Below are 16,108 nucleotides of genomic sequence, written 5' to 3'. Positions count from 1 at the left end.
CGCTGCGGTTAAGTAGGGCTCGCGGGCCCCTCTGCTGGGCGAGCCGGCCCGGTGCATCCCCGCCCCGGGGCCGCCTCCCGCCCGGCCGGGACCGACCCGCCCCGCCCCGCCGCCTCCAGGGCAGGGCTGCAGGCATGGAGATGCGGGAGAGATTCAAATGCAGATGGACATGTTGAATCCCATGTCTACAGGAGTCCGGTGGGGCTTTCAAATGTGACAGTCGTGCGCATTCGCCCGCCTGCTGTAAAGGCTGCGCACCAGACACCGGAGCTGGTGCACCCAGCACGCGGGCGCGCTGGCATCGTGCGTCCCGGGCACGTTCACCTGACAGAGCCCTCCAGCAATTGATTCAGCACTGGCAACTCTCTGCAGGGGACACGGGTGCCCTCGTGCCCCTCTTTGACCGGCTGCACCTAAAGCTTGAACGCACCTACCTGGCCCTGGCAGCTTCGTGCCACTGCTGCTCACCCCTCTCTCTCCTTTCTCATGCCCCTCCTGCCATGCTGCAGGTGCTCCTGCTGTTTCGCAGCCTGGCAGGTTGCATTTTCAGGCAGTCAGAGAGAAATGGTCTGGGAGGAACCTCCCGACTTCACCTCCAGCCCAACCTACATATATGTACATTATACGTTACATTAAAATGTAACATCACTATATATACACATATATGTATATATATATATATATATACACATATACACACATACATACATAGTGATGTTACATTTTAATCATGGAAAAATGTGGATTTGGGGTTAGTTTTTTTTAAACCAAAAAGTGGGGATTTTTTAAAATCAAAGAAAATTAGGATTCCTGGAGATGATACACCTGGCACAGGTGGAAGGGGTCAGACTGAAGCCTGCAGCCCAGAGACCCCTGCTGACCTGCTCTGAGATGCATCTGCTAAGGTGCCCGCTAAGGCACCAGTGCAAAGGCAAGAGCAGTTTGCAGGGGAGCTCGGTGATGCAGACACCTGTTTTCTAAGCACAAGGCTGAGAAAAAGCAGTTCAGCTCACCTCCACAGATCGGCTGGGGGGGGGTGCTGATCAGTGTTAGCCTCAGAGCAGTGCCCTCGAGTCAAAAGGACCCACCTTTGGACCCACCAGTCCATTACCCTTAGACCCACCAGTCTCTACCAGAGCTACACATCCTCTGACCAGCATACAGGGAACAGAGGCATGTGGAGGAACACGAGAGCTGCTAGTCAGGCTGGTGGGGGGCATCATCCAGCTTGAAGCTGATTGAGGACCGGAGACCCACAGGGGTTATGTTGTTCACTTTTCGGCTCTTTCTCCGTTGGCCATAGGACCCACTCAGCTCCTGTCTAGGCTGCAGGGATCCCTTACGTGTGTCCAACCACAGCTGTGCTAGTGGGAGCTCTCATAGCCCAGTGGGGATAATGTACTGGGCCCCAGGGAACAGCAAAGAGAAGGTTAGTGTGGGCCATGAATGATTCAGGCCCCCTGAGCTCTTATGAACAGGCCTGGGGACCCAGCCTCCCTATCTGGAGTCCAGCCCAGGGAACCGCCAGGGTGGGTGCCCCAGAGCTCGAGGGCGCTGGCTGGGAGGTACGGGAGGCCAGGTGAGGTGAACTCAGGGAGGGCCGCCTCATAGACCCACAGCAGGGCACTGCAGCAAGATTTCTACTTCACTTGCCGAGAACTGAAACATAAGATGGGAAGGAGAGGCCAGCACAGAGCTATGCAGTGTGCTTGGGCCAGGGTGGAGGGTGCATTGTCATGGCAGGAGTGGGGCAGCCAGAAGGCACAGAGGTACCCCAGTAGAGCTGGGGAAATGTGGGGACGGGAGGTGGATCTTGTCCAGCAGCTCTCTGGTCAGTCTCCAAGGCTGGCCCTGGCCTGGGCTGTGCGCTCCAGTCCCCTCCCATCCCAGTATTTTCTTTTAAAAAAGCAAAGAAAGGCAGCAGAACAATAGAGCTGGGTGAGGCCTCTGGCCTGGCCCATGGCAGGAGAAGCCAAGGCTCTGAGTCACCAGCTGGGAGCCCACACCCCTCGGAGGAGGTGCGACTTGCCCTTGCAGGCAGGGCTGGGGGGCCATAACCCTGCCAAGCAAGTGCTCCTACATCCCTGCTCCAAGCTCCTTTTCCCTGTGCCACCCCCACCCCCACCTCCAGCAAAGGTGCTGAGTATGTGGGGGCCCGAGGGCCCTGGCCCCCCTTGGGAAGAGGGCTATCACCTAAAACACATCACACTTTCCACATGTCCATCATCTTAGCCCCCTCCCCAGCAAAAATAAAAGTTGGCGCCTATGATCCCCAGTACTCCTGGAGACCTACCAGAGACCCCGCTCTGCCTTTCAAACCTGAGCTACATGCTGACAGCTGCTTCCGTTCATGCCAGCACCCCAGGGTTTAATAGTATTGTAGGTAGAGCCCTGATGCTCTGAAGCCTGAGCCTGGGGGTCAGGAGACCCTCGCTGCTGCAGTGCTACTACCAACCCCTCTACCATGCACCTGCCACTAAGCATTTATCCTCACATGCCCTCACACTGGACCCAGGTCTCCAGGGTCCCAAGCCACCAGCCTGGCCCATAGGCCTCCTGTGACCCTGTTAGGTGGAGCTCAGGAGGGTCGAGCTCCCGCTGGTGACTTGCAAGAAGCATGGGGTGAGAAAGGGAAGAGGCCTGCCTGACCCCTAGCTGGAGCTGGGACTCCAGGTCACAGAGTAGGGTACTGTCACCCTAGTCAGGCAGAGCTTTGGGAGCCTTCCTGGGGACAGCCGCAGTAGGGGTGAACTGTCCTCTTCCCCACTGCACAACCCATCCACTACTAGAAAGCCGATTGTGATCTATGTGTTATATTAAGATTTTTAAAATGAATACAGCTACACATGGCATCAGCTGAGACAACAGGTCTGCAGAGAGGCAGGGAAGGAGCAAGAATGACAGCGTCTTCTGTGCCGGGCATGTGGCAATAGCTTGACATTTAGATCAACAACGGAGAGCTTGTGCACGGATTGAAGATGCCCAGTTGTTCTCCTAGGGACAACAGTGAAGGGAACAGGCCAAGTACATCACTGCCAGACAGAGCCCCGCAGCTCGCTCCAGCAGTTGGACTTGTAGGTTTACATGAGTACATGGCTCCCACTGGGAAGGGCACCAGTGCCCATTTGAATGAACTTAAAAGCTAAGCACCTCTGAGGGCTCAATGCTGCTCCTCCTGACAGCGACGGGACTCAGGAGCGATGCCAATGCAAAACCAACCCAACGGAGAGCACAAAAGGGGCCTTCTCCACAACTGGCCTCACTCTGGTTTGGTGAAGGGAGAACATAGTGAGGGGAGAACCAGCAACTTTAGCCACCTGCAGCTGCTCCAGGCCCAGGGAAAACTCCTGTTTTGCCCCCACCCCAGTGCCCATTAACCTTCCCTTTCCTGGAGCAGACAGGTTGCAGATTTCCCTTTGGAGGAACCCTACTGAGAGGAGCTCATAGCCCCATGCCCAAAGCCAGTGCAGGACACTACCCATAGTGACCAGCTTCTGGCACACATGGGAAGGCCTCGTGTGCAGGAGAAACTGGGAGGGCACCATTTTTTATCCCTAATTTTGCGTGTATCCAATCCTCTCCATGCACCGTGCTCCATGCTTGCTGGAGGAAGGCAGGTCAAAGCAGCGCACCTGGCTGGGAGGTACATGATGGTCCTCTGCTCCCCACACACTCATACAGTTCCATGTCCTGCATAAAGAAGCTTCAGCTTTGCAAGTTGCAGTTCCAGGGGGCATGGGGAGAAGAGTGGGGCTGTGCTTGTCATCCCAGCGTGCTCCGCGAAAGGAAGGACCAGACACCTTGACCGTGACATGTTATTGGATGGGAAGCTGGGGCAAGGAGCAGAGGAGAAGTGCAAGGTGCCCCTGGGAGAGCCAGCGGGATGCTCTTGGCTCTGAAGTTCCTGGTGAGGGTGGGGGCATGCACGGGGCCAGGGCCTGCTCTCTGCTCACTGCCAGCTGGCGCAGCCCTCAGGCAGGCTCTGCAGGATGGCCTCCAAGTTCTGCTTGTCGGCAAGGACTTCCGCCAGGTCGCTCTCGAAAGCCTCGATCTGCTGCTGCTGCTGCTCCGCCTCCCGCTGCAGGTGGCTCAGCTTCTTTGCTAGGGAGCCGGGCTCGGCAAGGCGCAGCCGGAGATGGGCCAGCTGCAGGCGGCTGGCATTGAGCATGGCCTCCATGGGGGCTGCCACATCTGGGGGAGGAGGAGAGGGCAGCAGTGAGGGAGGGGTGGAGCCAGGGACATCCCAGTTGGAGTCAGGTGAAAGCAGCCTTACACCTGCCTGGGGCCCATACATCAGATGACTGATTCAAGAGGGGGAGAAAAAGGTTGGAGCATTCATTGCACAGAATAAAACTGAGACTGAAATGGAGTTGCAGTTCCTTGTCTGACGCTGCCTCTCTCTCCAGGCTGTGCTACCTGTGGCAGATAGCAGGGAAGCGACCCACAGCAGACAGCCGAGCCAGCCAGAGCAGTGCCCCTGCTCCAGTGGGGCTCAAAGGACTAAGAGCACCCCCAAGGGCAGGCAGGTGAACTACGATTGACGTTTCACAGCACAGCTGTACAGCTCACAGGCCTTTATCACCATGGATTTGCTGTCAGCTTACTTAGAGAGGGCAGGCAGGCAGGCTGCAGGGAGGAAGAACGGATCCCAGCTGAATGACTCCGTTGCCCTGGCCCTGCAGAGCTCACACACTGCACAGGGAAGACAGGTCCAGGGGGTGGTGGGGAAGGGACACCCCAGAAAGGGCAGGCACCTGCAGCGGGGGTTCAGTGATCGCCGGGGGTTAGTGGTACTAGGGAGATGTAAGTCGGGGCAGGGGAGAAGGAACAAGCTTGCATTAAAATCATCACAGAACAACTTGGGTTTCCCACCCTGCATTCCTGGCTTCCCAAGACCCTGACTCATTGCTGGCTGCCTTCTCTGAGGCTCCACCCAAGTTACAGCAATCCCCCAGGGGATGCAATGCAAAGCCAGTATCGGGGCTGGGAGTAAGGGCAGCTCTGGGTGTGGACAGCACATCAGCCAGCGCCCTCCTGGAGGTCAAGGGGAACATTTGGATACCTCGGCTCAGAGAGAAGGATCTTGCCAGTGCATTCCAGTAAGAGCAGCCTTGCAGGAGGGCTCCCCCCAGCTGAGATCCTGTGAGGACACTGATCCCTTAGAAACTGTTGCCATGATTAGAAACCTCTCAGGGCTCAAGGACATCAGGGTCCCCCAGCAGCATTTGCTGCCTAAGGGTAGTCGGCAGAGCTGTGAAGGCATTTACAGCCTCTGCCAGTGGCAGGTTCTTACCCAGGCTGCTGAGCAGGTTGTTCAGGGTCTGAATGTCCATCTCCAGCAAGCGCTGGGCTTCTCTGAGACTATTGTCTGCATCGCTGACATCCGGCAGCACCTTCCAACACAGACAACAGGCATCAGCCATGCCCAAGACACTCCTGTATGGGGGGTCTTGCTGCCTATGCCAACAAGTGAACCCCTTGAAGGGGGATGCCTGGCACTGTGTGAGGGAAAGACCTCATGCAGGAGTGCTTCAGAGCCTGGTACTGTGCATGCTACAATGCCGTTCAGGTCTCTCCCCAGTGCTGCAGACAACACATAGACCTTGTCAGGGTTTCCAGCTTCATGCCTGACCTCACAACACCTCTGTGGGCAGCAGGGACAGGGTGTGGGTGACAGAAGAGGGCCTGTCACCTGCAGCACCACGGGACATGGCTCACCTGTCCGGCCTGCTCCAGCTCACCCCGGAGCTCCTCGGATGCCCGCTCCTGCCTGGAGAGTTCCAGCAGGGTCCGGTTTACACGCTTGGCAAGCTCGCGGCTATGCCTGTGCTCCTGCTTCCCCTCCCTCAGCAATGCCTGTGCTCTCTGCATGGGTTAGAAGGTGAAAGGAGCATTCAGAGTTTGCCCTGCATGACTCCCCTCCCCACCTCCAGCCCCACGGTGGCTCAGACACCCTGGCACTGAGGATGCCAGCACAGCTGGGTGATATGAGGCAGTTAGATGTCCTAATGGTGCCTTCTGGCCTCAGGCTCTGAGAAAAGGAGGGTGCAGCCCTGCAGCCAGGCAGGTTGGATGGAAGGAAATCTTAGCATGATCCAACAGGTTGCTTCCCCCATGAAGGTAGTCAAGGGCTTGTGAGGGGGAAGGTGCTGAGCTGGGGGGTTTGTGCACTGGCCTGTCCCTCCAAGAAAAGGGATTCAAACCAGACTTGAGTGCAAAGGCACTGTGAGTTTGAGGACCCTTGGAGAACTGTGATTAATCTCCACTGCCCGCGGTGGGGTTTGGGTCTCAAGAGCAAGGGAAGCTAGATGCATGCCAGAGGGCAGGACTGGGTGGAAGCCAGGGGTGCAGGGCTGAGGCAGACTGGCAGATCAGGGAAAGCCCTGAACTGCTCTGAGGAAAGGCAGGGGCACTGCTGGGGAGGATGGAGTTGTGGGCAGGCCCCTGAAACGGGAGGCTGCAAACAGGTTGGAGGTGGGGATCCTGGAGGGTGACAGGCTATGCTGAAGGGGCACTGGCAAGGGAGGCTTGGGATGGCTGCACTGCAGCCCCCTGCAGCTCACACTTTACTCCCAAACACCTTCCTGAGGCCCCTTGGCCTTGCACCAGTTGAGCCCCTCAGACCTTGGTGCTCTCCCTTGTGACTCTCTCCACTTCTTTGACTGTCTTCTTGGCCGTGGCGGAAACAGATGGAGCGTTTCCTAGCATCCTCTCTGCCTGCTTGGTTTTCCTCTGGGCGTCGGTGATGGCTCTGTCCCGGACCATCACCATCTTCCTGCTCAGGATGGCCTGGCTCTTCTGACGCACCAGCGCTTTCTTTGCCCCTGCAGACACAGAAGGATACACACCCCGTCCTTTACCCTCCCAGGACACCCTAGGAGCCTCCTGGAGCCATCCTGATCTGCACAGCAGGAGAGAACCAAGCCCAGCAGAACCAGACCAAGAACTCAGCATCCTCCAACCACCCTCAGAGCAGTGGTTTTCAACCCATGGTCCCCAGACCCCTGGGGGTCTGCAGACTAATTAAGGGTTCCGTGTAAAATGACTATGATCAATCAAATGTATGTGAATACCCACACTTTAAATCCCAAGGAGTCTGCACCTCCATTCAAAATTTTTTAGAGATCCACAAAAGAAAGTCACTGCCCTACAGGCTTTGGCATAAGCATCTCCACCCACACAAGGTGGCTGTAAATGTATAACTAAACTAGTAGAAATACTGGGGTAACCTTGCGTAACGGCAAACTCCCAAGGCCAGACTCTATTTTTCACTGAGTCCAACAGGAAGAACCAGAGGCGCTTGACCAGTCACACAAAGTAATTGAAACCCAGTACTATAAGGAGTGTTAAAAGACCTGAAACTTAACTGATAACCTCTCATAGGTAAAGGGTCATTATTAATCAGTGAATGAGGAGCTTTACCATAAATTTTTCACTTAACAGGGGAGGGGGTGTCTTCAAGACCAACGCCTTTCATTAACATATGCGCAATCCAAGCATAGATAGATGCATGCCATTAATGATTATGCATCTGTGCTTGTGAAGGGGAGGAACAGCGGTGGGGAAGAGGATGAGGAATTCAGGCTCTGAGGGCTTGATGACTGGAGGAACTGAGAAAGAGCTCAGAGGTTTTGGTATCACCTGTTCCCCTTCTGCTGGGCATTTGCTTGGACACTCCCATTGCCCAAGCTGAAGGCTAGTTAATTTGTTGTTTAGCTTTCCCATAAAGTGATTCTCTTGGGCAGAGGCAGGCGTTCTCTCTCTCTCTCCTTCTCTTTCTCTCTGTCCTGGGACCCTGTCAGACAAAGTAAGCCTGCATGTCCTCCTCTGGGCAGCGGAAACAACTGTGACAGCAACAGCGACAATGACAGTGAATGAACTGAGAATGTAAACCCCAAAATCGGGGCTAGGACTAAGAGACTGAGATTGGGTTAGGGAAAGGCCTGCAGACGGATGTGCAGGAGCGCGGATCTGCAGGTGCATTTATTATAACAGTGTGTGAAGAAAAGCTTTTGCTTGATGCTGTTTATATATATATATATATATATTTAATATATAAAAATATATATAAAAATATATATTTAATATATATATTAAAGCCTGTATGTCCTCCTCTGGGGATACAGGGCTTCCCTTCATTGAGCTATAAATACTCCCTGAGGATCCAACAGAGCCAAAGCTACCCTCCCACCTCCAGCACTGGCCAGGTGAGAGGGGATGGAGGGGAAGGCTGTAGGCAGCAGTTTATACCTTCCAGGTTGGACAGCAGGGATTTGGCTTCTGAAACCACGTTCTTCCCATGCGACACGGAGGAGGCTGCCAGGGTCAGAGCTGCATCTGTCTGCTCTCGCAGCTGCAGGGGAAAGACAAGGCAGGCTTGAGATCTGGGGTGTGCATCTGATTATTGAATGCATGGGCTTCTTATACAGAGGTGGCAGAGGGGCAGAACCTACTGCAGGGTGACCCTCTGCTTCTGCAAGGCCCTGGGGAGAAGACAGACATCCAAGTTCAGCCCTGGCTTTCCCAGGGGAAGAACATCTCCCTTTGAAATATCCACTGTCTTCGCTGCCCTTGACCCCTTGCTCCCCGAGTGCATTCAGCTGCAGGTGTGATCCCACTGGAAGAGGGACATCACAAGTGCCTCAGGGCTCACCCAAGTCTCCATGGCCAGAGGGTTTCCTGATGCTGTAACACAGGGCCTAGCACCAGGCAGGGGATGAGGCAGTCCTTGGGGCTGCAGTTGCACAGGGCTCTGCCTGCCCAGGCTGGCTGCAGGAGAAAACCCCTTCACCCCTCTGCCAGCCTTGGTTTGTGCTGCTGTGCTCTGCAGTTCTCTCCCACCCCCAAATTTGCAGCTGATGCAGAGATACCTGGGAGGCAGTTGCCTGCCAGAGAGCGGCCCAGCATACTCACCTGCTCAAACGACAGAGCCTTCTGCAGCTCCAGGCGCGAGGCAGCTGCCAGAGCATGGGATGCTTCAACAGCCAGATGCCCCTTCTCCTCCACTGCCTGCTCCAGCTCCTCCAGCTCCTGTCTGAGGGCTCCAGCCTGTAGCATCAGCGGGGGCTGTGGGAACAAGCTGATCAGGGGTGGCATCTCCTGTTGCTCCGAACCCCCAGGATCAGGGCAGGAGGGAGGAAGAGGAGCTCAGAGAGTGCACCTAGCCCCACCAAGCTTCACACACGAACTCCCTGCCACACACACTGGGGGGCTGGAGTCTAGGTTCAGTGGGCAGCGGGTCAGGACTGAGGGGCACTGGGTCCTGGTACAAAAAATGTTGAGAACCACTAGACTAGGTGACAGCGCAAGCCCCTCTGTCTCTGGTGGCCCTTGATAAATGCCCCTCACACTGGAGTATAAGGACACCAAAACATGCATGCCATGCTGATGGGTTTCCTAAGTATCTTATCCACAGATACCCAGCTCTTCTTCCACCCTCCAGGAGCCCACACTGACCCATTGCCGGGCAGGGCGGGGAAAGCAGATGGGCGATACACCCCAGCCCTACTACCACGAGGCACTGTACTTGCTGCCCACCAGCTCTGGGGCTTTCCACTGTGACAGGTTCTTGGCCATGTCTGCATTGGCTTGACGGATGGATGTAAAGGCCCTCTTGGCTTTGGTCATTGCCTCCAGTGCACTGGCAGCCAGTTCTTCCTGGGCCTGCTGGATGTCCTGGTACCTAAAAGAAGGGGGTAGGCAGAGCAAAGTGTGACTTGGGGCTTGGCCAGCAATGGAGGGCTCTGGGAATTGCCTCGGGGGACAGCGCCTCCAGCCTGCAAGTGTTGAGTGTACTCCAGACTGATGGTGGTTGGGAGCCAGCACTACCTAAGGGCCACCCTGTGCTTTCCCCTAGGTGCACTCTCTGAGCTCCTCTTCGTCCCCTCCCTCCCCGATCCTGGGGGTTCGGAGCGACAGGAGATGCCACCCCTGATCAGCCTGTTCCCACAGTCCCCCCTGACGCTACAGGCTTGTATGCAACGAGCTGGGTTGGTTTCAGTCCAGCTGCATGCAGACAGGTGCTGGCATCCCCAAATCACCACAATGGGCCCCTCCCAGCTGGCAGGCTCAGCAGAGGGGCAAAGGGCTGAATGGGCCAGGAAGACAGAGCTCCTCACTCCCTCCGGGCCAGGGCTGAGTCACACTGGCAGGGTGCTGTCCATGCCCACCATCCTGCACCAAATTCCCGCAGACACCGCCAAGTTCTCACCTGTCCTCCAGTTCACTCCTGGCCTCCAGGGTCGAGTTGTCCTCCAGGATGCTCTGCAGGAGGACATAGCTGGCATTGGAAGCCAGCAGCGCTCTCCTAGCTACAGACTCCACCTGTGCTGCTGTCACCCTGTGGCTGTAGGGACAAGAGCCGAGAGAGAGAGGATTTTAGCAATGAGCCCACAGGTTCCTCCTTGAGGAAGGCAGGGCACCAACTACCTGCCTGCCTTGGGGAGCTAAGCTGGCTTTCTGTCTGGTCTGGTCTCCACCACAGCATCAGAGGAGCTCCGAGAGATCCCTGAGAGCTCGGGGTAGACAGGTGGGCACAGCACCTTGCTGCCATAGCAGGACACGATGCCCAGGGCACATGGGGTAGTGCCACATGGTGCACACACTTGATGGAGCGCTGAGCCCTTGTAGACCAGGGTGGTTTGCAAATGTAGGGGCAGCGTGAGAAGAGGCATGAAAATGAGGGTGCAGAGAGAAGTGGGAGCAGGGGCTGTAGACAGGGCCAGAGTCTTGGCAGGGACTCAGGACAGGGCAGGATCAGAGCACGCGGACCATAGACAAGACGGAGGAGATGTGCAGCCATCGCCAGACAGTGTACCTCTCCTCTAGCGCCCGGGACTCCAGTGCCAGGCGGCCCCAGCTCGTGGGCTCCTTTGAAATCTCTTGAGGGAAAACCTAGGAACACAAACAGAAAACAGAAGTGAAATCCCAGGAGTCAGGGCCCAGACCTCCCCCTGGGGACAACACCACAGCCTGGGGCCTGCCACTCACAGTCAAAGGCATCTCGCCAGGCTGTTGCTCCCACGTGTCCCATGGCACCCCCACAAAGCCATAAGGGGCATTGCCCCTGGATGGGGTGCAGGGTGCTCCTTCCATCCCCACCAGTGCAGTTCCCACACCAGGACCTAGCTCACATGGCCAGCACCCTGCCTGCCTGAGGATTGGACCAGAGCCCGGGTAGGACTGGACCTGTCCCACAAGGGAGCCAGGGCAACTTCAAGTCACTCAGGCGGAGGGGAGAGAGAGATGGATGCCCAGCGGGCTGGGCTGGAGCTGGGCACCATTGTCGTTAGCGTGGCGGCAGCCTGCTGGATCTCCTGCTGCGCGGACTGCAGCACGGCGCTGATCTCTGACAGCAAGATGCAGGTTTTGTCACTCTCACTGCTGGCACAGCCCACGGCCCCGCTGGCGTTCCTCAGCCGACCCCACGCAGCGCTCACTGAGCCCTCCAGCTGGGCCACCTGCTCCAGGAACATCGCCTTGGCACCTGCAAGCAGCACAGAGGCTATCAGGTCGGGCTCTCGCTGATGGGAGAGGAAGAACGGAGCTCCAACAGGGGATGCCCTGGATGGGGTGCATCTGTACCCAGATCCCTCTGGGGCTGTTCCTATGCCACATTCCACCCCCTCCTGCCCGGATACCAGATGCCAGCCCTGCTCCTCTGCCCCCACCTTGCATCAGGTAGCGACTAGGGAGGCTGTCTCCGCGCGGCTCCTCTCCCAGCATTGGGGAACGGGGCTGGGGGCTGCTGCAGTCTGGCTTCTGCAGCCACTCCTCCATCTTCTGCAGCTTGGCCCTCAGCTTGTCAGCCTACGAGGGGAGCAGGGGGCTTCAGAGAGGATGGCAACTGGGGCCAGGGCCCAGGCTGGGCAGGGTCAGTGAGGGAGGGAGGGCTCGTACCTCGTCTTGCACCAGGCTGTAGCAGACAGGACACTCCTGGCACTGGGCCCGCTCCTGGTCGTAGTAGTAGTTTACCTGGCACTGATCACACTTGTAGCCCACGAAGCCCCGCTTGCAGATGCATGTGCTGTTCTCGTGGCACTGGGGGGTGATGGAGCCCAGCGGGGAGCAGTGACAGGCTGGAAGCAAGGCAGAGAGATCCCAGGAGCATGCAGCTGGCGCTCAAGCAAGGTCGGACTGGCCGACATCCGTGTCACCAGGAGAACTGGAGCCACAAATGAGGGCTGGGGCAGGTGCTGCTTACCCTGAGGGCCAAGGAAGAGACCCTGCTCCCCACCCTGCTGGGGTCAGGGTGAAGCAAACAGTGGCACACGCAGCAGGAGATCTGCACAACCGTGGTATGCATGGGCCCAAAGGCTCACAGGTGCCTCTTCCCCAGCACTTCACAAACACAAGCCCGAGTGCCTGGGCCAGGGCTCCTACAGCCACTGCCCAGAGGGGCTTCAGGGCACAGAGAGCCACGCGATGTGACTCATGGCATGGAACAAGACCCCAGAGCCACTGAGGGTCTCCTTCCCCTGACTCCCCCCTGCCCGCTGGGCTCAGTCAAGTTGGGACTGGGCTATTCTTATGGGCAGAGGGAGAGACCTGTGGGGCAGGGGCAAGACCCAGGAAGGGCACAAACCAGGGTTCTCCCGCTGCAGTCAGCCCCACCATGCCAGACCCTGGGCTCCCACAACACAGTGCCTCAGCCCCTCTGCACCAGCCACCCCCATGCTCTGATATCAGCGCCATTCAGGCCATCATTGTCATCGTTACCTCGGCAGCCCTTCATGGAGAAACCAAAGAAGCCAGGCTGGCAGCGGTCACATGGCCTCCCCTCTACACCTGGGCGGCAGGGGCACTGCCCCGTGAGCGGATGGCACTGGCTCTCCTGGGAACCCACCAGGTTGCACTTGCAGCTGGGACAGAGGAAATGGAAGAGGATGAGCAGTCCAGTCAAGCCTTCAGAGGCCGTGCCAGGGCATGCCCACCACCCTGTCAAGGCCTGGACTCCCTGACCTCCAGCTCTCTCCAGGAGAAAGCCAGTCCCTATGGACCCCTGCAGGGTGGGGCTGGCTTTGGGTCAAAGCAGCAGCAACCCCTAAAGTGACCAGGTGACAGGAGGTGACACCAGTGCCACTGCCTTGACCTTCAGTGGAAGCCATCAGACCATAGGGCCAGGAGGGCTCATCAGCCGGGTGCAACCCCTTGCTTGTGACAGAGTCACCCCTTTCTGAACCCTCCCAGGCAAACACTTGCGCCCCACGCTGCTCCCACCACCTGCCCAGGGATTGTCCCCTTACCTGGTTGCCTTCAGTGAGAGCATCTGACCTAACCCTGCTAACGAAGCCCATTGCTGCTTGCCCTCCCCTGCACAATTCTGGGGCTCCATGATCAAGGACCCACTGCAAGGCTGGCAGGACCCAGCTCCCACAGCTGCCCCTTGTGGAAGGTGCAGGCCTGGAGAGAGCCGTGTGAACTGTACACCCATCACACCATGTCCTGGTGCGATCTTCTGTGCCCAAGACACTGATATTCAGGCACCTGACAGCAGCTCCAGCTCCAGCCTACCTCTTGCATCCAGCCCCTGGCTGCAGGTCATAGTATCCGTGCTGGCAGCGGCTGCAGTCTCGCCCAGTCACGTGCTGGAGGCAAGGACACTGGCCAGTGATGGGATCACAGGTCTCCATCCCCTGGGCTGAACAGCCAGGATCACATCTGCAAGCTAGGGGGAGACAACAATCACTCAGGGGTTGAGACCTCAGGGCTTTGCAGCAATTTCAAGCTCAACCAGCGCCTGCCTTGGTGTCTACAGAGGGGACTGGGAAGAGGGACTCCTGGGTTCTGGTCTCAGCTCTAGGGGGGATTATGGTCAATAGGCAAGAACAGGATTGACCATCAGGACTCCTAGGTCCTAAGCTCCCTTCTGCTGCTGACTCGCTGCCTGACTTTGAACGTATCATGTCTCCCCTCCGTGCTCAGTCTCCAGTCCTGGAGGCAATGGGTGCAGCCTATGTGCCCCTCCAAGGCTGCTGCTCCCCCTCACACCAGTTGAGATGGTGGCATGCTTATTTTCTCAGCTAAGTGGGCTCTGAGGAGCAGGACCCTGGCTCTGGGAAGGGGAAGGCCTGGCAGGATGGGGCGGGGGAGCGGTACTCACAGGCACACTTCCCGGTGGGGCTGCTAGCCAGCGGGTTCCCATAGAAGCCTTCCTGGCACCTCTCGCAGTGCTCTCCTGTCGTGTTGTACAGGCACCTCAAGCACCGGCCAGAGACAGGGTCACAGTTGCCCACGGCGTTGGGGTCCACATTCCTGTTGCACTGGCAGGGGCTGCAAGGGCGGATGGGACCGTCCTGTCCCACAGGGTCACCGAAAAGCCCATCGTCACAGAGTTCACAGCGCCTGCCTGGAGGGGGGAAGAGGGGAGCAACAGTGCGTGGGACTCAGTCAGTCCGTTGGCTATCTGTCCTTAACCGAGGCATTATCACATGCCCCCCTGCTATCGCAACACTTCACCCATCTGCCTGCCAATCCATCCTTGACCCAGGCCTCACCACCTCCTTCCATGCTGTGACACCTCTTTGCCCCTGTCTCTCCATCCATCTGCCAACCTCTCTTTGCCCCAGGCTTCACTACCTGCCCCCCTTCCCTTGCAGCACCTGACCTCTCTGCCCTGGCGGGCAGTGGATGCACACCACCTCGCCGCTCTCCGGGATCTCCATGCAGGGCGACCCGCCAGGGCACGGGCACGGCTTGCAGTCATCGACGTGCCCCACGAAGGGGTTGCCATGGAAGCCAGGGGCACAGCGTTCGCAGGAGGGACCCTCGGTATGGTGCACGCATTGGCAGTGCCCTGTGGGAGACAGAGCAGAGGGACTGTGACCTCCCAGCTTGGAGCCCTGAAGTCATGCACCATGAGTTAAGCAGCAGGATCACACAGGCACTCCCAGGCAAGAGGATCGCTCCCAGGCAAAAGCACTGGCTGTGTCCACATCACCCGTGCCCAGAGGTGGAAGTCACTGGCAACAGGTTTCTCTGAGATGGTCCAAGCCACTTCCAGCATATGCGTGCCCTGCGTCATGGATCATGCAGCTGCAGCCCAGCACATGGCAGAGGAGCAGAACATCCTTGGCGAAGCACCCCCAATGTCACAGGCTTAAAGGCACCATGAGCCTCTTGCCCTGGGGCTGGAACCACTCCAGCCCCATCACTGATGGTCGGCAGAGAGCAACCTATAAGGCAGGTTGGGCTGGGGATGAGGTTTGAAGGCAGGCACTTTTCCAAAGGCCTGGGGATGGATCAGCTCCGTGGAGACACAGGATGAAGGCAGGAGGTGACAGAAGATCCACCAAGGGTGGTCAGAGCAACACGGACCTCCCCAAGCGGAGCACACAGTAGCTTGGACCATCGCAAGCTAAGCTGGGCCAAGGTGGAGAGGAGGAGGAGGAGGAAGCGAGAGAGGAGAGCTGGAACCGCAGTGCAAGGCTGTGTGCAGGAGGCAGTAGCACCGTCCGGGCTGCGAGATCAAAGGCCTGGAAGGGCCCCCGGGGTTGTACCAGACCCGGCGCGCCACAAGAAAAGAGGCTGCGGCGCGGCAGAGCCCTGCCATGCTTCCGCAGGGCAGGGCCAAGGCACTCGTTAAACAGCCGCTCTTTGAAGCCCAGCCACAAGCTCTCCCGGCTCCTGCACCACAGATGTTACTGCTGGAGCGGAGGCGCAGGAAGTCGAAGCTTATTTCCTTGGTGGCGCAACCAGGTTCTTTGCTCTCAATACTTAGATGTTCCCCAAGTGCACTAGGGAGCTGCCTGTACCTGCCCCTGGATTAGCAAGCTGATAGCAGCACAGCACACAGGATATATATACCTTGATGCCTGGCAGGAGCTATGTTGAGCCCAGGGAGAAAGAACATTATGCGTCAGCCTGCCAAGTTATACCTGAGCAGCCACATGTCATTGCCTATACACTGCTGAGTGCGAATGGTGAGTCTTCTTCAGAGCCCAGGCTGCTGGGATGTGGGTACAATCCTTGCTATCACGCACAGCCACAACCGTGAAGTCCTAGATGGCCACAGGTTTGTTGTTCATTCTCAACAGACAATGCAAAGGGCCTGATGCTGCCTTGCTCCAAGCACAGCACCCCTGCTAGACTCAATGGGGCTACTCTCTGA

General features: G+C 57.6%; 1 protein-coding gene across 2 annotated transcripts in view; it reads right to left on the bottom strand.

Annotated features, from left to right (window-relative positions):
• Positions 1 to 2,797: 2,797 nt before the first annotated feature.
• Positions 2,798 to 16,108, bottom strand: part of LAMC3 (laminin subunit gamma 3) — a 32,853-nt gene continuing 19,542 nt past the window's right edge. Inside the window, exons 13-28 of one of the 2 annotated variants that reach the window (XM_025205024.1) lie at positions 14,606 to 14,794; positions 14,102 to 14,347; positions 13,513 to 13,666; positions 12,718 to 12,860; positions 11,899 to 12,077; positions 11,670 to 11,808; positions 11,280 to 11,485; positions 10,817 to 10,893; positions 10,211 to 10,345; positions 9,538 to 9,682; positions 8,914 to 9,066; positions 8,251 to 8,353; positions 6,625 to 6,824; positions 5,719 to 5,865; positions 5,294 to 5,393; positions 2,798 to 4,191 (exon numbers count right to left, since the gene is read on the bottom strand). In XM_025205024.1, the coding sequence (XP_025060809.1) occupies positions 3,950 to 4,191; positions 5,294 to 5,393; positions 5,719 to 5,865; positions 6,625 to 6,824; positions 8,251 to 8,353; positions 8,914 to 9,066; positions 9,538 to 9,682; positions 10,211 to 10,345; positions 10,817 to 10,893; positions 11,280 to 11,485; positions 11,670 to 11,808; positions 11,899 to 12,077; positions 12,718 to 12,860; positions 13,513 to 13,666; positions 14,102 to 14,347; positions 14,606 to 14,794 (2,558 nt within the window). In that variant the 3' untranslated portion in view covers positions 2,798 to 3,949. The remainder of the gene's footprint in view (positions 4,192 to 5,293; positions 5,394 to 5,718; positions 5,866 to 6,624; positions 6,825 to 8,250; positions 8,354 to 8,913; positions 9,067 to 9,537; positions 9,683 to 10,210; positions 10,346 to 10,816; positions 10,894 to 11,279; positions 11,486 to 11,669; positions 11,809 to 11,898; positions 12,078 to 12,717; positions 12,861 to 13,512; positions 13,667 to 14,101; positions 14,348 to 14,605; positions 14,795 to 16,108) is intronic. The other variant, XM_025205025.1, reaches the window with a different exon arrangement.

The sequence above is a fragment of the Alligator sinensis genome, unplaced genomic scaffold (genome assembly GCF_000455745.1).
Source record: "Alligator sinensis unplaced genomic scaffold, ASM45574v1 scaffold388_2, whole genome shotgun sequence".
Classification (NCBI taxonomy): domain Eukaryota; kingdom Metazoa; phylum Chordata; order Crocodylia; family Alligatoridae; genus Alligator; species Alligator sinensis.
This window is presented reverse-complemented; position numbering and strand designations above follow the sequence as displayed.